This window comes from Ranitomeya variabilis, chromosome 2 (genome assembly GCF_051348905.1).
Source record: "Ranitomeya variabilis isolate aRanVar5 chromosome 2, aRanVar5.hap1, whole genome shotgun sequence".
NCBI classification, from domain to species: Eukaryota; Metazoa; Chordata; class Amphibia; order Anura; family Dendrobatidae; genus Ranitomeya; species Ranitomeya variabilis.
The window spans coordinates 190,478,392-190,504,241 of NC_135233.1; the positions used below are offsets into that span (position 1 = coordinate 190,478,392).

Genomic DNA, 25,850 nt, shown 5'->3' on the forward strand with positions numbered 1-25,850 from the left:
AGTAATAGTTGACTTTGTGGAACTTTCTCCCGTCTCCCTACTGCATCTCTGGAGCTCAGCCACAGTGATCTTAGGGTTTTTCTTTATCTCTCTCACCAAGGCTCTTCTCCCACCATTGCTCAGTTTGGCTGGACGGTCAGGTCTAGGAAGACTTCTGGTGGTCTAAATCTTTTTCCATTTAAGGATTACGGAGGCCACTGTGCTCTTAGGAACCTTGAGTACTGCAGATATTCTGATGTAACCTTGGCCAGATCTGTGCCTTGCCACAATTCTGTCTCTGAGCTCCTTGGCCAGTTCCTTTGATCTCATGATTCTCATTTGGTCTGACATGCACTGTGGGCTGTGAGGTCTTATATAGACAGGTGTGCGCCTTTCCAAATCAAGTCCTATCAGTTTAATTAAACACAGCTGGACTCCAATGAAGGAGTAGAACCATCTCAAGGAGGATCACAAGGAAATGTACGGCATGTGACTGACATATGAATGTCTGAGCAAAGGGGCTGAAGACTTATGACCATGTGATATTTCAGTTTTTCTTTTTTAATAAATTTGCAAAAATTCTACATTTCTGTTTTTTTCAGTCAAGATGGGGTGTAGAGTGTACATTAATGTGAAAAAATGAACTTTTTTGAATTTACCAAATGACTGCAATGAAACAAAGAGTGAAAAATGTAAAGGGTCTGAATACTTTCCTTACTCACTGTATGTAAGCCATATTTACATGAATGAAAATGTGTAGATATACCCTTAGTGATAGTTCATGTAGTTTTTTTATGTGAATTTTGGAGAACATTCTGCTCCCAATCACAGTGTGAACATACCCTTCCAGAATCTGAATTGGAGCCCGGGTGTTTTATGCCTTACGCTTTACAGACAAGTTGTTTAAAACCCCACAGAGTAAAATTGGAAACTGCTATATGATGTTCATCATTGTATTATATTTAACCATCTCTGCATTGATTTGGGTTTTGCTACAATGATTACATCAAATATTAAATTTGGCAAATTTTATATTTTTCTCGACACAGATCTGAATTTCGAAATACCCCTTTTTTACAGGTCATTTTATTATTTGGGGCATTGAGATGACTGTAATTACTATAATCATGGCTATGCCCTTGTGATACTATCTTCAGTAAACTGACTTCATAGCATTTTTCTGGTATTTAACTTTTTTTTTACACCTCTCAAAACCTACAGAGACAGGAAGGCATAATGTAGTGTCTGCAGAGATCAAGCTTTATCTGCACGGGTTTATTTTGAAGGATGACCAGAAGCCGGCATAGTTTTGAAGCAGCAATAAGACTCAAAATTCTTTCAATGCCCACACATTCTTAATCAAGGATATTTTCATGACCATAACCCTTAAATAATGGAAGTAACATAAAAGAGAAGGCAATTATTGTACTCTGCGATGCAAGTCTGCAATATATACACAGTCACAAAAGATTTAGAATAATGTACAGATAATACTCCATAACCGGGAAGACTTTGCCAGAGATGGACACTGTCGGATGACTTTCGCTTAGAGTAACATATCATAATTCGCAAAACAAAAAAACAGGAATGAAAAAGGTTGTAAAGCTACAGTAGTTATCTAATCTATATCCACTAGTAGATGTAGAAAATGGTTTTCTAAAGTAAGAGAATTTTGTGTATTCTCACTTATGACAGATCATCCACCGTAAGATTCAGGTGCCCAATATCTTGGATTGCTTTTAGAAGACCATGAAGCAGATCATCATATTGGCATTCATTGGCAAGCCTTAAGGCCAGAAACATATGGAGATTCTTGTGGTCGACAGATACACTCAGGCTGAGGAGTCACAAAGGCATCCATGAAATCTGGAGCTGGAAGCCCAGAGAGGATCAGTAGAGACTTGTTCCATATAGTAAAAGTAGGACAAACCGGCAGGATAAATGAGATCTCAAATGTGTGAAGGTGAAGAGCGTTAGCCGGATCATAGAAAGAAAGTGTATTGTTGTCATAGTCTAGGAGGACACCCAGACGTTTCAGTTGAGGGTGAACATCTAGGAGAAACTCTTTATTATTGTGCCTAACGAGGAAATTGTTATTACATCTAGAGAAAACCCAAGACGATGTGTTCTTTCCAATCCATTCATTCCTAGGAGCAGACTTGTAAGCAATTCCTACCGCGTACCTAGAAAGAAAGAGAACAGAATCATTCAATTTTAAGGATTTAGTTTGGCTGAATGGGCAGCTATCGTCAGAGTATGTCCTATTGTTTAGATCAGAATTTTTTGTTGCATGTATTTTTTTGTTGTTGATTTTTTTTCCATGTCGCAATCTGCCGTGTCGTCATAAAAAAATAGATATCTTGAAATCTTTCAATTTTCACACTGGCCACCGGGGCTTTCTTAGACTCTAACTTCCTGTTGTTTCAGAAAACAATATATGTAAATTGTCACAATGAACAGACTCTGAGCCTATTGTGAATGGGGGATCTTGTGTGATCAGCTGTATGTAGAGGAGTTACCTATCACTAAATCCCTGCATTTGCTGATAAGAAACCCGCTGAAAAAGCTTCGTTAAAAGACAGGAAGTTTGATTATAAAAGAAAAAAAAAAAAAGCCCTAGTGGTCACTGCAAAAATTACTATATTAATATTTTTTAATTAAGATCATGATATGAAAAAAAGACGCCAAACTTTTTTTAAATACATGTATGACAAAAACCTAATTTAAACAATAGATAATTTTCTGATGACAACTTCCCTTTAAGAGGGAACTTTAGTTAGGGTTACAATTACAATTTCACACCCATTAATAGAATAGGTGATAATTGTCTGATTGCTATGGGTCCTCACTGCTAAGACCCCCAACCATGACAAGGAGTCCAATGACCCCAATTGAATGGAGTTTGAGCATACTCGTATGCCCAGCCACTCAATTTTTATCTACATGGCTAACAAAGATATCCAAGTGCTGTGATCAGCTATTTCTATCAGTCCCATGCAGCTTACATGCAATATTGTTGCACCATTGAAATAAGACATGTAAGACCCTTGCTCTTGTGATCCACGAGGGTCCACCAGTGATCATACATTTCTCATCTGTCCTGAGGATATGATAATGTACTGCAGAAAGACTCGGTTGGTTATTAAGTAATTTATTCAGTGGAAAAACTTCTTAACTTTGTAAAAAATAGTTTTGCAAGAATTTGCCACTAACAGTAGGTGTCTTGTAGTTACCTAGGTGAAGTATCCATGCATAGTGGTAAATGTTCAGTTGTTTCAGCAAACTTTGCATTAATCAATAGTACAAGCAAACATAGAAAAACAACTTTGTAATATATTATCATAAAAATATTTAGCTGACCCACTCAGGGTCCGATTGCATAGCAATATCTGAGCATGCTACGATTAAAATCCACAGTGGCCTGAAAACACATTAGTAGTGGATGTTTATGTCTCTTTCCTGATTGTCACTGCTTGTAAAGGGATTCTGCCAACATGTTTTTGCCACTTAATCTGAGAGCAGCATAAGTGTAAATGCAGAGACCCTGATTCCAGCGATGTGTCATTTACTGGGCTGCTTAGTGCAGTTTTGATAAAGCACCATTTTATCAGAAGGAAATTATCACTAGAGGACTATTAAACCTGCTGCCAGGTAGTCATCCGTATTCATGAGCCCTATATTACCCCACCTATAACACTACAACACTGATCATTACCTATGCACAGTGTACACAGAAAGCTGACAATCAGTGGTGTGGGCGGTGTTATACAGAGATCAACGTTAGAGAACTGCTAGATCTGCAGCAGATAAAGTCAAAGTTTCATAGATCCATTCCCATATCGGTGAAATTCACGGATCCGAAAATGAGATCAATGAGACTCAGATCATGTCTAGAGAACATACTCAATAGGTCAGTATGCTGTCCGGAAAAAAAAAATATTAGAAAACAAACCAACATTTTACACAGATACAGGAATTTAGCCTTATTATGTATAGCACCATCCCTTACTATATAATGTACTTTCATGTTATATATAACTTCATCCTTAATTACATAAGTTTCCTCTATTATTATATACAACACCATTCTTTATTCTCTAGCATTCTCTCTACTTATGTATGGCACCATCCCTTATTAAATAGCATCCTCTGTTTTTATGTTTTTTGACATATTTTGCGCCATCCCTTAGTATATTGTGTAATTTCTTGTTCTATATAGTACCAACCTTAATTACTTAGTTTCCTCCCTTATTATATACTAGCTGAAGAGCCTGGCGTTGCCCGGGCATAGTAACAAACTGTGGTTAGTTATAACAAACGCAACGCAAATTAAATAACTGATTACCCAAATATTGATAGTATTTTATTTTCATCAGCCCATCAGCCATAGCCACTGGACTACTACCCCTAATATCCCACATCATCCCATCAGCCAGAGCCACAAGACTACTACCCCTAATATCCCACATCATCCAGTCAGCCAGAGCCACCAGACTACTATCCCTAATATCCCACGTCATCCCATCAGCCAGAGCCACTGGACTACTACCCCTAATATCCCACATCATCCCATCAGCCAGAGCCACAAGGCTACTACCCCTAATATCCCACATCATTCTATCAGCCAGAGCCACCGGACTACTACCCCTAATATCCCACATCATCCCGTCAGCCAGAGCCACCGGACTACTACCCCTAATATCCCACGTCATCCCATCAGCCAGAGCCACTGGACTACTGCCCCTAATATCCCAATCATCCAATCAGCCAGAGCCACCGGATTACTATCCCTAATATCCCACATCATCCCATCAGGCAGAGTCACCGGACTACTACCCCTAATATTCCAATCATCCCATCAGCCAGAGCCACCGGATTACTACCCCTAATATCCCACATCATCCCCTCAGCCAGAGCCACCGGACTACTACCCGTAATATCCCACATCATCCCGTCAGCCAGAGCCACCGGACTACTACCCCTAATATCCCAATCATCCCATCAGAGCCACCGGACTACTACCCCTAATATTCCACATTATCCCACAAGAGCCACCGGTCTACTACCCCTAATATTCCCCATCATCCCATCAGAGCCACCGGACTTCTACCCCTAATATCCCACATCATCCCGTCAAAGCCAACATTGTCAGGTTGGCGCTGTTACACCGATTAAAATGATACCTGGGTTGGAGAAATCCATCCTGTGTTTCTTTTTTAATGTGTTTGAAGGTTTAAGTTAATAAGATGCTTCATGCCAGACAAAGAGAAGTTCCTGATTCTGGGCCCCCTGCAGTCTGTGGCAGAGGGTGGTCTGTGTCGGCACCTTAACCCCTTTACCCCCAAGGGTGGTTTGCACGTTAATGACCGAGCCAATTTTTACAATTCTGACCACTGTCCCTTTATGAGGTTATAACTCTGGAACGCTTCAATGCATTCCAGTGATTCTGACATGTTTTCTCATGACATATTGTACTTCATGATAGAAGTAAAATTTCTTTGATATTAACTGCGTTTATTTGTGAAAAAAATGGAAATTTGGCAAAAATTTAGAAAATTTTGCAATTTTCCAACTTTGAATTTTTATGCCCTTAAATCACTGAGATATGTCACACAAAATACTTAAAAACATCATTTTCCACATGTCTACTTTACATCAGCACAATTTTGAAACCAACATTTTTTTTTGTTAGGGAGTTATAAGGGTTAAAAGTTGATCAGCAATTTCTACAACACCATTTTTTTTTAGGGACCACATCTCATTTGAAGTCATTTTGAGGGGTCTATATGATAGAAAATAACCAATTGAGACAACAGTCTAAAACCTGTACCCCTCAAGGTGCTCAAAACCACATTCAAGAAGTTTATTAACCCTTCAGGTGTTTCACAGGAATTTTTGGAATGTTTAAAAAAAAATGAACATTTAACTTTTTTCACAAAAAATTTACTTCAGCTCCAATTTGTTTTATTTTACCAAGGGTAACAGGATAAATTGGACCCAAAAATTTGTTGTGCAATTTATCCTGAGTACATCGATACCCCATATATGGGGGTAAACCACTGTTTGGGCACATGGCAGAGCTCGGAAGGAAAGGAGCGCCATTTGGCTTTTCCAATGCAAAATTGACTGGAATTGAGATGGGACGCCATGTTGCATTTGGAGAGCCCCTGATGTGCCTAAACATTGAAACCCCCCACAATTGACACCATTTTGGAAACTAGACACCCTAAGGAACTTATCTAGATGTGTGGTGAGCACTTTGACCCACCAAGTGCTTCACAGAAGTTTATAATGCAGAGCCACAAAAATAAAAAATCATATTTTTTCACAAAAATGATCATTTCGCCCCAATTTTTTATTTTCCCAAGGGTAAGAGAAGAAATTGGACTGCACAAGTTGTTGTGCAATTTGTCCTGAGTACGCTGATACCCCATATGTGGGGGTAAACCTTTGATTGGGCGCATGGCAGAGCTCAGAAGGGAAGGAGCGCCGTTTGACTTTTCAATGCAAAATTGACTGGAATTGAGATGGGACACCATGTTGCGTTTGGAGAGCCCTGATGTGCCTAAACAGTGGAAACTGCCAATTCTAACTGAAACCCTAACCCAAACACACCCCTAATCCTAATCCCAACCACACCCCTAACCCCAACCACACCCCTAACCTCAACACACCCCTAACCCTAATCCCAACCCTAACCACACCCCTAACTCCAACACACCCCTAACCCTAATCTCAAACATAACCCTAACCACACCCCTAACCCTGACACACCCTAAACCTAATCCCAACCATAAATGTAATCCTAACCCTAGCCCCAACCCTAACCCTAGCCCTAACCCTAACCCTAGCCCTAACCCTAACCCTAGCCTTAATCCTAGCCCTAACCCTAATGGGAAAATGGAAATAAATACATTTTTTAATTTTTTTTATTTTTCCCTAACTAAGGGGGTGATGAAGGGGGGTTTGATTTACTATTTATAGCAGGTTTTTTAGCGGATTTTTATGATTGGCAGCCGTCACACACTAAAAGATGCTTTTCATTGCAAAAAATATTTTTTGCATTACCACATTTTGAGAGCTATAATTTTTCCATATTTTGGTCCACAGAGTCATGTGAGGTCTTGTTTTTTGCAGTATGAGTTGACGCTTTTATTGGTAACATTTTCAGGCATGTGACACTTTTTGATCACTTTTTATTCCGATTTTTGTGAGGCAGAGTAACCAAAAAGCAGCTATTCATGAATTTCTGTTTGGGGGGGGGGGGGCGTTTATATGAGCCACACCTCATTTATATAATTTTTTTATGTTTTAGCGCTTTTATACGATAAAAACTTTTTTATAGAAGAAATAATTATTTTTGCATCACTTTATTCTGAGGACTATAACTTTTTTATTCTTTCGCTGATGATGCTGTATGGCAGCTCATTTTTTTGTGGGACAAGATGACGTTTTCAGCGGTACCATGGTTATTTATATCCGTCTTTTTGATCACGTGTTATTCCACTTTTTGTTCGGCGGTATGACAATAAAGCCTTGTTTTTTGCCTTTTTTTTACGGTGTTCACTGAAGGGGTTAACTAGTGGGACAGTTTTATAGGTCGGGTCGTTACGGACGTGGCGATACTAAATATGTGTACTTTTATTGTTTTTTTTTTAATTTAGATAAAGAAATGTATTTATGGGAACAATATTTTTATTTTTTAGGAATTTTTTTTTTACACATCTAAATATTTTTTTTTTACACTATAACATTGCCCCGGGGGGGTGGGCATCATGTTATAGTGTAAGATCAGTGATCTGACACTTTGCAGAGCACTGTGTCAGATCAGCGATCTGACGTGCACCTCAGATAGGCTTCCCGGCGTCTGCTCTGAGCAGGCGCTTGGTAAGCCACCTCCCTGCAGGACCCTGAAGCAGCCCCATGGCCATTTTGGATACGGGGCCTGCAGGGAGGAGACGCTCGGTACAACACGAGCACATCGCGTTGTACCGAGGGTCTCAGGGAAACCCGCAGGGAGCCCCCTCCCTGCGTGATGCTTCCCTATGCCCCCGGAACACTGCGATCATGTTTGATCACAGTGTTTTGGGGGTTAATGTGCCTGGAGCGGTCGACATAGTGCCGGATGTCAGCTGTGATAGTCAACTGACACCCGGCCGTGATCGGCCGCACTCCCCCCGTGAGCGCGGCCGATCGCTATGACATACTATCCCGTCGGTGGGCATATGGGCCCACCCCACCTCGACGGGATAGTACATCACATGTCAGAAAGGGGTTAATAAATTTTGTTATTTCCAGCTTTACAGAAGGAAGATAACATCACAGGAGTGATATGAATAATAGGCCTCAGTTACCACAACTGTCTACAAGGAAAACTGTTGCTCATAGCAACCAATCACAGCTCAGCTTCTTTTAAACAGCTCTGGTGAAATGAAAGATGCTTATTGATTGGTTGCTATGTGGAGTGGGCGTGGCTGATACACACACATACAGTCATTTTAATATATAGATATAGATAGATAGAATAGATAACACTATGTACACATAATTATATAGTTCTCTCTATTATGCATAGTGCCGTACCTTATCTGTTGTTATGTACATTATCGTTCATTATTACACAGTATTGTGTCTTGAAATATACAGCATCCTCCTTTACATAGTTTATTCTTGTTATGTTTTGGTATTTATATTGCCCTCTCTTTATTGCATAGTCCTGTCTTCTTAGATATAAACTGATTGCTGATGGAGCAGCCTGTGACCAGATAACTAGTCCATCAGCCTCTGCATTTAGAAAAGAAGCTTTACCATAATGAGATTGTGTGTGTATGTATGTATATGTATATATATATATATATATATATGTATATATATATATATATATATATATATACAGTACAGACCAAAAGTTAGGACACACCTTCTCATTTAAAGATTTTTCTGTATTTTCATGACTATGAAAATTGTACATTCACACTGAAGGCATCAAAACTATGAATTAACACATGTGGAATTATATACTTAACAAAAAAGTGTGAAACAACTGAAAATATGTCTTATATTCTAGATTCTACAGAGTAGCCACCTTTTGCTTTGATGACTGCTTTGCACACTCTTGGCATTCTCTTGATGAGCTTCAAGAGGTAGTCACTGGGAATGGTCTTCCAACAATCTTGAAGGAGTTCCCAGAGATGCTTAGCACTTGTTGGCCCTTTTGCCTTCACTCTGCGGTCCAGCTCACCCCAAACCATCTCGATTGGGTTCAGGTCTGGTGACTGTGGAGGCCAGGTCATCTGGCGTAGCACCCCATCACTCTCCTTCTTGGTCAAATAGCCCTTACACGGCCTGGAGGTATGTTTGGGGTCATTGTCCTGTTGAAAAATAAATGATGGTCCAACTAAATGCAAACCGGATGGAATAGCATGCCGCTGCAAGATGCTGCGGTAGCCATGCTGGTTCAGTATGCCTTCAATTTTGAATAACTCCCCAACAGTGTCACTAGCAAAGCACCCCCACACCATCACACCTCCTCCTCCATGCTTCACAGTGGGAACCAGGTATGTAGAGTCCATCCGTTCACCTTTTCTGCGTCGCACAAAGACACGGTGGTTGGAACCAAAGATCTTAAATTTGGACTCATCAGACCAAAGCACAGATTTCCACTGGTCTAATGTCCATTCCTTGTGTTCTTTAGCCCAAACAAGTCTCTTCTGCTTGTTGCCTGTCCTTAGCAGTGGTTTCCTAGCAGCTATTTTACCATGAAGGCCTGCTGCACAAAGTTTACTCTTAACAGTTGTTGTAGCGATGTGTCTGCTGCTAGAACTCTGCGTGGCATTGACCTGGTCTCTAATCTGAGCTGCTGTTAACCTGCGATTTCTGAGGCTGGTGACTCAGATAAACTTATCCTCAGAAGCAGAGGTGACTCTTGGTCTTCCTTTCCTGAGGCGGTCCTCATGTGAGCCAGTTTCTTTGTTACACTTGATGGTTTTTGCCACTGCACTTGGGGACACTTTCAAAGTTTTCCCAATTTTTTGGACTGACTGGCCTTAATTTCTTAAAGTAATGATGGCCGCTCGTTTTTCTTTAGTTAGCTGCTTTTTTCTTGCCATAATACAAATTCTAACAGTCTATTCAGTAGGACTATCAGCTGTGTATCTACCAGACTTCTGCTCAACACAACTGATGGTCTCAACCCCATTTATAAGACAAGAAATCTCACTTATTAAACCTGCCAGGGCACACCTGTGAAGTGAAAACCATATCCGGTGACTACCTCTTGAAGCTCATCAAGAGAATGCCAAGAGTGTGCAAAGCAGTCATCAAAGCAAAAGGTGGCTACTCTGAAAAACCTAGAATATAAGACATATTTTCAGTTGTTTCACACGTTTTTGTTAAGTATATAATTCCACATGTGTTAATTCATAGTTTTGATGCCTTCAGTGTGAATGTACAATTTTCATAGTCATGAAAATACGGAAAAATCTTTAAATGAGAAGGTGTGTCCAAACTTTTGGTCTGTGCTGTATATATATGTAGATAGATAGTTAGATAGATAGCACCTTGGGGCCCCAAGCTGTTTATATATATATATATATATATATATATATATATATATATATATATACACACACATATATATGTATATATATACATATGTATATTTATTTATTTATATATCACATAGTTTCCTCTCATTATGCAATGTATATTACCTTCCCTTATAGCGCAGTGTCCTCTCTTGTTATGTACAGCATCGTTCCTTACATATTAAATTCTCTTGTTATCTTTGCTACTTATATTGCCCTGTTCATTAATTCATATTATTCTCTCTTGTTAGATATAAATTAAATGATGGCTTTTGGAACATAGTAATGCTTCTTTTCTAAAGACAGAGGCTGATGGACTGTATTCATACAGTCATAGCCAAAAGTGTTGGCACCCTCAAAACTTGTTCCAGAAAATGATGTCTTTCTCCAAGAAAATTATTGCAACTACACATGTTTTATTATTCACATGTTTATTTCCTTTGTGTGTGCTGGATCAACACAATATAACAGATACAAATATGCAAACTGAATATAATTTCACACTAAACCCCAATAATGGCCTGGACAAAATTGTTGGCACTTCTAACTGCATATTTGGTTGCACACTGTTTGGAATAAACAACTGCAATCTATTGCTTCCTACAACTATAAACAAGCTTCTTACACCTCTCTGCTGGAATTTTTGATTACTGTTCTTTTTAAAAGTGCTCCAGGTCTCTCATATTTGAAGGCGTCGTCTCCCAACAGCAATTTTAAGATCTCTCCTCAGGTGTTTAATGGGATTTAGGTCCAGACTCATTGCTGACCACTTCAGAACTTTCCAGAGCTTTGTTTTCATCCACTTTTTGGTGCTTCTTGAAATATGTCTGGAGTCCTGCTGGAAAGCTCATGACCTAGGATGCAAAACTCAGCTTTCTGACTCTGGGCACTGTATTGCGACCCAGCATACTTTGGTAATCTTCAGATTTCATGATGCCTTGAACACAGTCAAGGCACCCAGTGTCAGAGTCAGAAAAAAAACAATTGAACCTCCACCATATCTGACTGTAGGTACTGTGTTCTTATCTTTGAAGGCCTCATTCCATTTTAGGTAAACAGAACGATGTGCCAATGATGTCCCAAAAACCTGTATCTTGATCTCATCGGTCCACAAGACGCTTTCCCAGAAGGATTTTGGCTTACTCACGTAGTTTTGGCAAGCTGAAGTCTAGCATTTTTATGTCCTGAGTCTCCTGCTATAGAGTTTCATTTCATTCAAATGTTGGCAGATAGTTTGCACTGACACTGATGCACCCTGAGCCTCCAGGATCCATTGAATTTCTTTGCAACTTGATTGGGGCTGCTTATTCACCATTTTGACTATCCTGTATTGTAACCTTTCATAAATTGTTCTCTACCATACATGTCCAGGGAGATTAGCTACAGTGCCATGGGTTGTAAACTTCTTGATTATGTTGCGCACTGTGGACAAAGGGACAAGAAGATCTCTCGAGATGGACTTGTAACCTAGAGATTGTTGATATTTTTCACCAATTTCAAGACCTCAGAAAGTTCTCTTCTCCTCTCTCTGTTCTCCATGTTTAGGATGGCACACACAGACACACAATGCAAAGACTGAGTTAATTTTTTACCTTTTTATCTAGTTTCAGGTGATACTTTCATATTGCCCACACCTGTTACTTGCCACTGATGCGTTTGAATGAAAATCACATGCTTGAAACACAAAGTTATTTATGCACTATTTTGGAAAGGTGCCAACTATTTTGTCCGTTCCCATTTTTGTGTGAAATTATGTCCAATTTGACTTTTTCTACTTCTGTTTTTTGTGTTGTTCCAATGCACACAAAGGAAAAAACATGTGTTTAACAAAGTATGGGTAATAATTTTGCAGAAGAAATATTTAATTTTATGCATTTCCTGGAACAATTTCCAGGGAGTCAACACTTTCAGCCATAACTGTATATGGCTGTATATGGATATATATATATATATATATATATCCAAAAAGCATATAATCTGTAGCTTGGTTGTTATAAAATAAGAGGGTCCCAAACATATTTTTTGCACAGGGCCCTATGCTGTCCATGTCTGCCCCCCGTTATTAGCCATATGTTGGCTTCTTTTTCTACTATATTACATGACAGCGTGTGTTTCTGTGTTACCGCAGGTTTGATGATCTAATCTGGATTTCTCAGAGAAGTTGGCGAGTAATATGCTGCCCTTCTGAGTCACCCGCCAGGGCCGTGGGGTATTTGGTACCGGGTCCTGCGTTCACAGGGGGATGTCACGGTGGCGACCCGGTCCGTGGCCCTGGGCGCCTATGTAAAAGGAGGAAATGTCTTTAAATTGAATAAAGTTTATGTTCGTGATGCCACCTGTGGTATTCGGTCAGTGGGGACCGACGGACCGACGCTGCATTAAGGGGTCCTCTGAGGTGATGTTATGGCGCTAGATTGTATACCTTCCCACAGGTGAAGTATTTCCCCAGGGCTCCCGGTGTGCAGATGGAAGATGGTGAGAAGTGCAGTGAAGAACGAGGACACAGGTTTGCAGTCTCTTTACCTTGTTTACTGAAGACTTCAGGCAGCCACAGTCCAGGGCACCAGATCACAGGGGAGGCAGGGTCCGGCCGGCTAGGAGGCAAGTTAGGAGTCCCCTTATCCAGGTGGAAATCAAAGCCTTCCTCTAGTGCCATGGTGTTGTAGTTTCTTACTGCCTATGGCTTCAGATAAGGTCCTCACAGATGTTCTCTCTCTGTTCCCCGTATGGGATAGCACACAACCCGTATGACTGGTGATTTGAGCCTGTTTATAGGGACTCTAGCATGCCCTGGGCTCTAAGGGTGTTACCTTGCCTCCTGGGTATTAAGGCGGACAGGTAACTTAGAGTTCAGCTGTCCTGATGGTCTCTGCTGTAAGTCGTAGAGGTCCTTACAACCTCGGTATTCCGGCTACCGGTCTCTGCGCCTCAGGAGGAGGCAGCCTGCTCGTGGCTGGTCTCCCACTGGTGTTCCTCTCCTGTGCTTCGCTCTCCTGCATGCTCGCTGCAATATATTCGGCTTTCTGAATGTCTTTTTCCAGGAGCTGCAGCACTGTGGCTACACAGCTCCGTAAACCCTCTTCTGCCTCAGACTGGTCCAGTCTGCTTACTGGCAAGAACTGACTAACTTTCCCTACAGACTACCATATATATGGGGAGTCACCTAGTAAATAGGATCAAAAGCTCCCCCTGGTGGCCTGGAGTGTGAATATGTTGCATGCTTGTGTTTACCTGGTGCCAGTTATCCCTTCTTGCCTCCAAACGTAACATCACTCTCCACGTGAGGAAAGCAATGCTACTGTGACGACCAGGACACCACACTTCCATGGGGCTATGGGGGAACATTTCAGATTTGTGCACATTATAGAGCTGAGCAGAACAAGACACCATAAATGATTTTATCTACCAGCACCAACAGCTATGGATGAAGAACCTTCGCTGCATCCCATCTTTTATAAATATTCAGGCTACAGAATATATTTTAAGAACAATGCTTCAGACCCTAACATCGCCAAGAGCAAAGATGTTAATGTCAAAAGTGTGGAGTTCTCTAAACTGTCATTTACTTGGAGCCAGCAAGAGGTAAACACTTTCCTGATGTATCTCTCTGCCTAATCTCTGACTAATGCATAACAATGTTAAAAATGTATTAACTGCACAGTGTCACTAGAAAGGGATTCTGGGTAAGACGTCCACAATAAGCAGAGATTTTGCTTGTGGGTTTTTATTAACTCGGCAAAACAGATTTCCGTTGCACTGGAACCTAAACATTATGAACACCTCTGCAGCAAGGAATGGGATTTTTTACGCTTAGAAAGCCTGAAGTGCTATGTACCTTATTAAAAATGAATGTTGGAAGACTCCACGCTGCATGTTAAACAGACGACAGGCGAGAAGTTTAAGCCGAGTCGACAGCATCACTTTAATGGAAGTTGTCAGGAACCAACTGACCACGTACTATGTAGCTTGGGACCTTGAGGCAGGAGGGAGGCAGAGTGCAGGTAGAACGCCGGACCATTAAAACTTAGTCTAACACACTTGGACATCCTGGCAATGTGTGTTCTGGATCTCCTGGTGAATTTATGGCTATATGGGTATAAGACGCCAGATTTGCACTTGCCATTAAAATATAAATAAGCTTATTTTTTGCGAGGTGAGACATTTTGGGATTTGCTAATATAATGTGGTCAATCATTTATATTTTTATATTACACAGTCCAATCAACATCAACGTATGTCAAAGCGATGCTGACAATTGGATCATCAGCTATAAACTAATTATATGGCTGCATGTGTCTTTTAAGGCTGATTACAGGCTACCACATTTTGGGGGAAAGCTTAGAGTACTGTATATGGTGTTACCCATATTTTCAAAATTCAAAAACTTTGCCAAATCAAAACGGCATACGCTATGGGTAACGGGTAGACCAGTTCTGCACCATCTGCCGATAGCACGCCCACTGAGGCGGGACTGTGAGCCCTGACACATTCCGACCTCACACACTCCTTCCAGAAATTTGCATTCCATGGTTGCTTGTGAACGCTGAACCTTTGGGGCTGCATAGTGGATTTCTACCTACATTCCAGCGGCTTGATGTCACACTGAGCATGGCTGATAGAGAGCGGCTGCAGGGAGAATTAGGCTATGTGCATACATTCAGGAAAGTGTGCAGAATTTTCCTGAGCAAATCCGGACTTTTTCCGCAGGAAATCCGCATGCGTTTTTTTCGCCTTTTTATCGCGTTTTTACCGCGTTTTCGCTCGGGTTTTTTTGCGGATTTTTCGCATTTTTTTTCCGGAGCTTCCCAATGCAATAAACTAGCAGCAAAAATGCAAAAAAATCCGCAAAATTAATGAACATGCTGCATTTTTTTACCGCAATGTGTTTTTTTTTGCGGAAAAAAATGCAGCATGGACACAAAAATTGCGGAATGCATTAAAAATGATGGGATGCTTACGTATACATTTTTGTAGGGTTTTTTCAGCAGAAAACGGCCAAAAAAATGTGAAAAATCCTGAACTTGTGCACATAGCCTAAAACCTTTATTTTCTCCCTGAAGCCACTGCTCCAGTAATGCAGTTTATTGAAAATGCTGTTTACCTGCAGGTACATGTGCAGGCAAATAGCATTTCTGGATGTTACAGGTTTCCTTTAAAATAAATCTGTCATTAGGATTCCACACGCCACACACTTTCAATGATAAATCCAGAAATACCTTTACATGGCTAGTATGTTTCTCCATTACTGAAAAATCAGCATATCAATTGACATGTAAATGAGGTGGAAGGGCTATGGTAGCTCTTAAGCATCTGTCACTCCAGCTCTATTCCCCGTCCAATATAGTCTCCTCCTGCATGACTGACAGCTTCATTGCCCAAATTCACACATCATAGAGGCTGTCAGTCAAGTATCAGGTTTGGGAATGAAATTGGTGACAGAGATTTGTCAGTCATCCAATAGGTAACATATCTCATTGTGGAGAATGATATTCCAAGCCTGGCATGTGAGGAGACATTTAAGCATTGCAAATTGCCTCTTCAGAGACGAAGAGGACTAGAACTCTAGTGCCATCTGTTGGAAGTAAAAAGTCAATATCGACCCTATAATCAGCCTTGACACATCAGACAATCGCAACCTCAAGTCCTCTATCGGAATAAGGCTGCCGTCACACTAGCAGTATTTGGTCAGTATTTTACATCAGTATTTGTAAGCCAAAACCAAAACCAGGAGTGGGTGATAAATACAGAAGTGGAGCATATGTTTCTATTATACTTTTCCTCTAATTGTTCCACTCCTGGTTTTGGCTTACAAATACTGATGTAAAATACTGACCAAATACTGCTAGTGTGACGGTAGCCTAACAAGAACAATGAAGAGTAAAAAAAAAAAATATTTAAAAAAATATAAAAAAAATGTTTAAAAAAGCTTAAAAGTTCACTCCCTTCCCCTTTTGCCCTATTAACACACATATGTGGTATCATCACACTTAGAAAAGTCCAATCTTTCAAAATAACGAACTCAATCGGTAAATACTAAATACTTTAAATAAAAAAAATTCAAGAACCCCCAAATTCTGCTTTTTTGGTCACTGCAATACCACAAAAAATGCTGTGACAGGCGATCAAAAAGTCACATCTATCTCAAAATGGTATCAATAAAAAGGCCATCTCACCCCGCAAACAATAAGCCATCACACAGCTTCATTACCGGAAAATGTAAATGTTACAGTTATTGTAAATGGTGACACGACTCCCCCCGTTTTTTTTCACACTTCTGATTTTTTTTTTACCACTAAGGGTATGTGTCCACGTTCAGGATTGCATCAGGATTTGGTCAGGATTTTCCATCAGTATTTGTAAGCCAAAACCAGGAGTGGGTGATAAATGCTTAAGTGGTGCATATGTTTCTGTTATACTTTTCCTCTAATTGTTCCACTCCTGGTTTTGGCTTACAAATACTGATGGAAAATCCTGACCAAATCCTGATGCAATCCTGAACGTGGACACATACCCTAACAAATAAAAGAAACCTGGAGATGTGTGGTATCTCCGTAATCGTACTGATGAGCAGAATCATATTGCAAGGTCATTTTTGTCACACAATGTATGTCATTAAAAAATAATTCCCAAAAAACAGTGTTAGAATTGCATTTTTTTTCACTATTTTTTCCCTTTTTCCAGTACATTACATGGGTGTCATTCAAAACTAAAACTCGCCCTGCAAAAAAAGAAGCCCTCATACGTCTATGCAGACAGAAAAATAAAAGATATGGCTTTGGGAAGAAGTGGAGGAAAAAGCTAAAAAGCAAAAAATGGAAATTGGCTGCATTGTGAAGGGGTTAAATTTCTGATCTAAAAAAACACATGGTGCACAGATGGTATGAATAGACACATAAAATAGGATGAAAGTCAGATCCAGAGCAGTGATAAAAAATGGCCACTTTTGTGTGCGAGAAATAAAAACTGATGTGTGAATTAAGTCTTAAATAAAAGTTTCCCTGCTTTGTTCTTAGAGTTTCCGGTACTGTTATGTGGCATGAATTACACAGCGCCCACGAGGACCTGTGTTACTGCCAGCTGAGAGTGGCCTGAGGCTGCCGCGTGTAAGTGCTCTGCCTCCAGAACACCAGAGAATTCATACAGACCACGCTTGGATAAAGCACAAGGACGTTTTCTAAAGCTCGGTGTGGAAGCTCGCGTGATGGTTTACATGTCAAAAATTGCAGCATATTTTGCTCCGTATTCTGGATCAGACTTGCCCATATAGGTCCACGGGTGCACAAAAAACACATCCCATACTGGTACATCCACATGTCATGTATTTTTTACAGATCCTTAACATAGCAACCATCAGCAATGCCTCGCTCTATGAATATTGAGAGGAACACTTGTTTTTGTGAAGGAGAGGCCCGAACTTTAGGATAAGAATGCTCTCCTACGGTGACAGAAACAAGAAGGCAGAGAGATGCTCATCTCTCGGTATGACAAGGTCACGCCGCCTGTAAATGTACTAATCTGTAAGTATAATCAGACCTGTCCTACTATAGAGCAGCGGAGTCCAACCTGTTGGCAACTCTAGGTCACGCGGAAGCAGAAGACTTTTCTTGGGCCACTCAATAATCTTTGGTCACATGTGACCATGATGTCACTAAAAGTCCTTCTTCCCTTAAAATCTCTACTGACAATGCAGATCTGGCATTATCAGTGCAGTTTCTGATTTTGTAAGAAAGGAGGCCTAGAGAGTAACTACCTCTGTCCCAGCAAGTATTTTTCTCTCAAGAAAAATATAGGTCAGCAATGAAAATATAGATTCTATTCAGAAATCTGATGTATATGTCCAGGGTTGCCATGAGGGCATTACTGCCCTTACTGGCATATGGGGCTCGATGAGCAGAGGGGGCCTGCAGCGGGCCTTCTCTCCTCTACTTAATGGGCCCCAGAGACAGGATTCTGCCGGCTCAGTAACTGCCCATGTATCCTTACAGGCAGTTAATATTTGTTGTCATATGGGAGATTCCTCCCACACGGCAGCAGTTAACAGTCACTAGGGCATCACAGGCCGGCAGCTGACATCAGCGGAAACGTCGCTGGCATATGACGTCACTGTCATATTCCAAAACAAAGGTCCATGCCTCAGCTCAATCGTAGGGGAGAACATCGCTGGATCTTGGCCAGGTAAGGAGAAACTTTTACTTTTTTGTAAAGTCACGGTATGGAGGTACAGTATACTATGGTCTGCATTTTACTACTATGGGGCTGCATTATCCACCAGGGGGTGCATTATACTGCACTGTGCATTATACTATGAGCTGCATTATACTACTATGGGGCTGCATTGTCCACCAGGTGGTGCATTATACTGTGTGGTGCAATATGCTACTATGGGGCTGCATTATACTACAGGGGTGCATTATACTCCATTGGGGCTGCATTGTACACTGTGGGGTGCATTATACTATGGGGTTCATAATACTCCTATGGGACTGCATTATGCACTATGGGGGTGCATTATACCATGAGGGTGCATTATACTGCTATGGGACTGCATTATACTATAGGGCTGCATTATACTATGAGGGTGAATTATACTGCTATGGGACTGCATTATACTATAGGAGTGCATTATACTGCTATGGAGCTGCATTTTACTATGGGGTGCATTATACTGTTATGGGGCTGCATTAAACTATGTTGGTGCATTATACTACCATGGGGCTGCATTATACTATGGGGTGCATTATACTACTATAGGGCAGCATTATACTAGAGGGTGTATTATACTATTAGGGGGCTGCATTATACGCTATGGTGGTGCATTATACTATGGGGGTGCATTGTACACTATAGGGGTGCATTATACTATGGAGGTGCATTATACTCCTACGGGGCTGCATTATACTATGAGGGTGCATTATACTGTTATGGGGCTGCATTATACTATGGGGGTGCATTAAACTGCTATGGTGCTCCATTATACTATGGGGTGCATTACACTGCTATGGGGCTGCATTATACTATGAGGTGCATTATACTGCTATGGGGCTGCATTATTCTATAGGGTGCATTATACTGATATGGGGTTGCATTATACTGCTGTGGGGCTGAATTATACCATAGGGATGCATTATACTGCTATGAGGCTGCATTTTAATATGGGGTGCATTACTCTATGGGGTGTATTATACTACTATGGGAGTGCATTATACCACTATGGGAGTGCATTATATTATGGGGTTCATTATACTACTATGGGGCTTAATTTTACTATGGGGTGCATTAAATAACTATGAGGGTGCATTATATTATGGGGTTCATTATACTACTATGGGGTGCATTATATTATAGGGTGCATTATACTACTATGGAGGTGCATTATACTATGGGGGTGCATTATACCACTATGGGGTGCATTATACTGCTATGTGGCTGCATTACACCATTATGGGGCTGCATTATTCCACTATGGGGCTGCATTATACAACTATATATGACTATGGGATGCATTATACTATTATGGATGACTATGGGGGCAGTATGGAGAGACATGAGGCAGAATGGGTGGACACATGTGTCCAGAATGGGAGGAAATGTGGGGTCCAGAATGTGGGATAATATTACTGTAGGGGCTTATTAAAGGATATTATTTTTAAGGATACTGTTTTCAGTGTGGGAGAGGAGAGGTCCTGTTACTGTGCAGGGTGACACGGTCACCTTTTTCTTCATCTGGTGTCATATAGAGGTTGGGGAAAAAAAATTGGGGAATGCACTCTAGATAACTGTGTAATTTTCTGCAGAGACGAATCCTGGCTGGAAGAAGTGATAGCAGTCTGAACTGGACGAAGAAGAAAAGCGAAGATGAAGGACTTCAACTAGAGATGTCACCGGTGAGTCAATGTGTTACCTGTACACATACACTATATACTGTATACTACAGAGCTCCTGTGTATAATGTCACTAGTGATCAAGGTATTACCTCTACACTGACACTATATACAGAGCTACTGTACATAATGCCAATAGTGATCACTGTATTGCCTGTACACTGACACTAAAATACAGAGCTCCTGTGTATAATGTTACTGGTGATCAGTGTATTACCTGCACATGGACACTGCACACTAAGTACAGATCTCCTGTGTATAATGGCATTAGCATTGTGGTTTTTTTTTTTATTTATGATCATAATTGAAGTATTCGGTCACTATGTGGTGGTAATATGTGATCTGGTCATGGTGTGGCGGTATTTGTTCCTTGTATGTGGTATTATTAGGTCCCTGTGGTGGTAATATGGTGTCTGCTCATGGTGGGGTGGTATTTGTCCCCCGCATGTGATATTATTGATAATTTTAAAAATTGAAAAATAAATAAAAATATATCTAAAATTGCATTGGATATTTTAACAAATGTTTAATAAATTACAGTAGAGTAGAGCCAGGCTAAAAGAGCCTACCTTGTCATGGTGGTGGATGAAAAAATCATTTGGCCAAAATAAAAGCTGCTGGGTATGTATGTGGTGATGGGAACTGCTAATGTGTGATTGGTGAGGACAAGGTGCCGAAGTGGAGTTTTTCCAAGAGAGGGTGGTGGGACTGTGGAAGGTTCAAGGGGTAGAGGCGGGGCTAGGGTGTAGATTGGGTGGAGTTTTAAGGGGGCCCCGAATATTTGGCCAGTTTGAAACCCTGAAAATTCCTAGTGGTAGCCCTGTATTTGTCAATAAAATTGTTAAAAAGCATGAAATACTTAAAATTGTACTTCAGTAACCATAGAATCTTCTGAATAAAGAAACTGAAAACACTGAAGGAGAATATTTTGGGAAAAACAAAATTTGTTTCATTATATGGCTTGCCAAATTATGTTTCAATAGAAGGTGCAAATGCCAGTGCAGAGGGCAGCAGTGAAGATGGCAGAACTGATTAATGACTTAGATCTGGGCACAACCATGGATACCACAGAAGCTCCTGATGAAACCACTGCTGAGACAGAAGAACTGGTGACAGCCTCTACCCAGAACACAGCTCCAGTGTCTACTACGGTGTAGGACACAGTTTTGGCATCACAAATGGTCCTAACAGAGTGCAAAAAAGGAAGGACTGATGCAACCCTGGTAGATCACCAGGTTATTCGTTACCTCAGGAGAACTTTAGATGAGGATGGAGAGGATATTTTTACTTGCAGTTTTAGTTTCTATCTTTTCTGTATTCCTGAAAATGTGAGATCCCACATACATTCATACATTTTAACATTAATAGATCTAGGAACACCACCCAATGATCTCACAAAATGTTTTTCCTTAGTTGAGAGATAGTGCTTGACTGAACATTAGCGATGAGTCAGTTCCATGCAAGTTCAGTCTCTGCCAATTAGATTCATAAGGATTGGCAAAAAAAATATGCATGCCGGGCACCATTCCGCACTGCTGAAGACTCAGTGAGAGTCCTAAAGGCATCAGGTGCAGCAGCGCTGGCTTCACCATATTGCCCTGCAGGAATCAGTTCACATGGTCTTGTGCAGCCAATCAGGCGGAGATATTACAGACAGTATAAAAGATTGGGCCAAGCCAAGGCTCACCATTATAAGCCTGTACTGTGTTTGGATAGGAGCTCAGTGCACACAGCATACTGAGAGGAAAAGGCCTAATGAGTTTGTGATGAACTACTCCAGTGCTGATGTACCAGTCTGAAAACTGATCTCAGTCTGTGAATACAAATCCAAGGATTCAAGTGACCATAGCTGTAAAGTTACTCATTGTGACTGGGAATGGATTGATCTGTAATATACTGCAGTAACAGCTCTTTAATAGCTGCATGTATTTATTATTAATCACACAATGCACATAAGGAGGTTCATTATTAAACCACTTATTGCCAATTGCGACAAAAATAAAACCAAATACTGAAATCAAGGCTTGTGAGTCACTGAAAGTGTGATTCCTCTACTTTGAGACACACAAGTCAATTTATTAATGTATCAATTTATTTTTCAAAAGAGAAATCCCTATAATCCTGAAACTTCAACTCAAGTGTTTACCTACTAAAGTGTGTACGTTCATCAAAATAATATTTTTAACCAGCTTCATTGCTCTAACAGTGTAATATTAGATGCTTACACACACAACCTGAATTGTTGTGAAATTGGATTTTGGGCTCCCCCGGTGGCCACTGGTGGAATTGAACTTGTGTGCATCATCCCCTCTGTTCACCTGTTCCCATCAGGATGTGGGAGTCGCTATTTAACCTTGCTCCTCTGTCACTTCCATGCCGGTCAACATTGTAATCAGAAGCCTTTCTGTGCATGTTCCTGCTTCTAGACAACTCCCAGCTAAGTCGGACTTTTGTCCTTGTTTGTTTTTTGCATTTTGTTCCAGTTCACAGCTGCAGTTTCGTTTCTGTGTCTGGAAAGCTCTTGTGATCTGAAATTGCCACTCTGATGTTATGAGTTAATACTAGAGTCTTAAAGTAATTTCAGGATGGTATTTTGATAGGGTTTTCAGCTGACCATGAAAGTGCCCTTTCTGTCTTCCTGCTATCTAGTAAGCGGACCTCGATTTTGCTAAACCTATTTTCATACTACGTTTGTCATTTTCATCTAAAATCACCGCCAATATATGTGGGGGCCTCTGTCTGCCTTTCAGGGAAATTTCTCTAGAGGTGAGCCAGGACTGTATTTTCCTCTGCCAGGATTAGTTAGTCCTCCGGCTGGCGCTGAGCGTCTAGGGATAAAACGTAGGCAACGCTACCCGGCTACTGGTAGTTGTGCGGCAGGTTTAGTTCATGGTCAGTTTAAGTTTCCATCCTTCCAAGAGCTAGTTCATATGTATGCTGGGCTATGTTCTCTTGCCATTGAGAACCATAACACTGAATACAATGGTTAATTGTAGGTACTTGCCTTTGGGACATGATTTTACTTAGCTTTTCCGGTCCTATCTTATTTTGTAAATGCACATGGCTTTTTAATATACAAAGGACCCTTTTTATTATTTTAATACTGTTTTTAATTGTCTAGTTTAGGTGCTGCCCACACCAAGGTCATAGTGCCTGCTGTTGCCGCATGTTCATTTCTGGCCCTAAACTTACATGTAGAAACTTTGCAAATTAGCGTTTTAGGCTTCCTTAAAGTAGGTTTCAATTTGCTTAACCCCTTCATGACCTTGGGATTTTCCGTTTTTCCGTGTTCGTTTTTCGCTCCCCTCCTTCACAGAGCCATAACTTTTTTATTTTTCCGTCAATTTGGCCATGTGAGGGCTTATTTTTTGCGGGACGAGTTGCACTTTTGAACGACATCATTGGTTTTACCATGTCGTGTACTAGAAAACAGGAAAAAAATTCCAAGTGCGGTGAAATTGCAAAAAAAGTGCAGTCCCACACTTGTTTTTTGTTTGGCTTTTTTGTTAGGTTCACTAAATGCTAAAACTGAACTGCCATTATGATTCTCCAGGTCAGTACGAGTTCATAGACACCTAACATGACTGGGTTATTTTTTATCTAAGTGGTGAAAAAAAATTCCAAACTTTGCAAAAAAAAAAAAAATTGCGCCATTTTAAGATACCTGTAGCATCTCCATTTTTCATGATCTGGGGTAGGTTGAGGGCTTATTTTTTGCGAGCCGAGCTATCGTTTTTAATGATACCATATTGGTGCAGATACGTTCTTTTGATCGCCCGTTATTGCATTTTAATGTAATGTCGTGGTGACCAAAAAAACATAATTCTGGCGTTTCAAATTTTTTTCTCGTTACGCCATTTAGCGATCAGGTTAATGCTTTTTTTATTGATAGATCGGGCAATTCTGAACGCGGTGATACCAAATATGTGTAGGTTTGATTATTTTTTTATTGATTTATTTTGAATGGGGCGAAAGGGGGGTGATTTAAACTTTATTATTTTTTTTATTTTTTTCACATTTTTTTAAACTTTTTTCTTTACTTTTGCCATGCTTCAATAACCTTCATGGGAGGCTAGAAGCCGGCACAACACAATCGGCTCTGCTACATAGCAGCGATCTGATGTTCGCTGCTATGTAGCAGAAATGCAGGTGTGCTATGAGGCCGACCACAGGGTGGCGCTCACAGCTGCTGGGGATCAGTAACCATAGAGGTCTCAAGGACCTCTATGGTTACTATTCAGAAGCATCGCCGACCTCCGATCATGTGACGGGGGTCGGCGAAGCGATCATTTCCGGCCACCCGGCCGGAAGCGCCGGTTAAGTGCCGCTGTCTGCGTTTGACAGCGGCATTTAACTAGTTAATAGCGGCGAGTGAATCGCCGAGCTGGCGTTTTTAATGATAGCATTTTGGTGCAGATACGTTCTTTTGATCGCCCGTTATTGCATTTTAATGCAATGTCACGGCGACCAAAAAAATGTAATTCTGGCGTTTCTAATTTTTTTCTCGCTACGCTGTTGAGCGATCAGGTTAATGCTTTTTTTATTGATAGATCAGGCGATTCTGAACGCGGCGATACCAAATATGTGTAGGTTTGATTTTTTTTTTATTGATTTATTTTGATTGGGGCGAAAGGGGGGTGATTTAAACTTTTATATTTGTTTTTATTTTTTTCACATTTTTTTTTACTTTTTTTTTTACTTTTGCCATGCTTCAATAGCCTCCATGGGAGGCTAGAAGCAGGCACAGCACGATCGGCTCTGCTACATAGCAGCGATCTGCTGTTCGCTGCTATGTAGCAGAAAATCAGGTGTGCTGTGAGCGCCGACCACAGGGTGGCGCTCACAGCTGCTGGCGATCAGTAGCCATAGAGGTCTCAAGGACCTCTATGGTTACTATTCAGAAGCATCGCTGACCTCCGATCATGTGACGGGGGTCGGCGATGCGATCATTTCCGGCCACCCGGCCGGAAGCGCCGGTTAAGTGCCGCTGTCTGCGTTTGACAGCGGCATTTAACTAGTTAATAGTGGCGGGTGAATCACGATTTCACCCGCCGCTATTGCGGGCACCCGGCTTTGATGCGGGCTCACCGCGGAGCCCTGCATCAAAGCAGGGATCTGACCTCGGACGTACTATCCCATCCGAGGTCAGAAATGGGTTAAAGAGGGAGGGAAGATCATCAATATTATAAACAAATACAAAAAAAATAAACATTATAATTAATAAAAAAAAACTATGGAAGGCTAATGTTTTACAACTGTTTGACTAATTGCATAAAAAAATTGTAGGCATCACAAGAATATTCCTAGTTGGGAAACAACAACTTCTTCAAAACATCCAAACAGTACATTTGTTTTGCCTCGACACCTAATATATATGGTCCAAAAATTATCCATTTTATAGGAA

The 25,850-nt window shown here is 40.8% G+C and overlaps 1 protein-coding gene across 2 annotated transcripts in view; it reads right to left on the reverse strand.

Moving 5' to 3' along the window:
• Positions 1-1,312: 1,312 nt before the first annotated feature.
• MID2 (midline 2) overlaps positions 1,313-25,850 on the reverse strand; it is a 428,499-nt gene continuing 403,961 nt past the window's right edge. For both annotated transcript variants that reach the window (XM_077283340.1, XM_077283339.1), the window contains exon 10: positions 1,313-2,162. In XM_077283340.1, the coding sequence (XP_077139455.1) occupies positions 1,754-2,162 (409 nt within the window). In that variant the 3' untranslated portion in view covers positions 1,313-1,753. The remainder of the gene's footprint in view (positions 2,163-25,850) is intronic.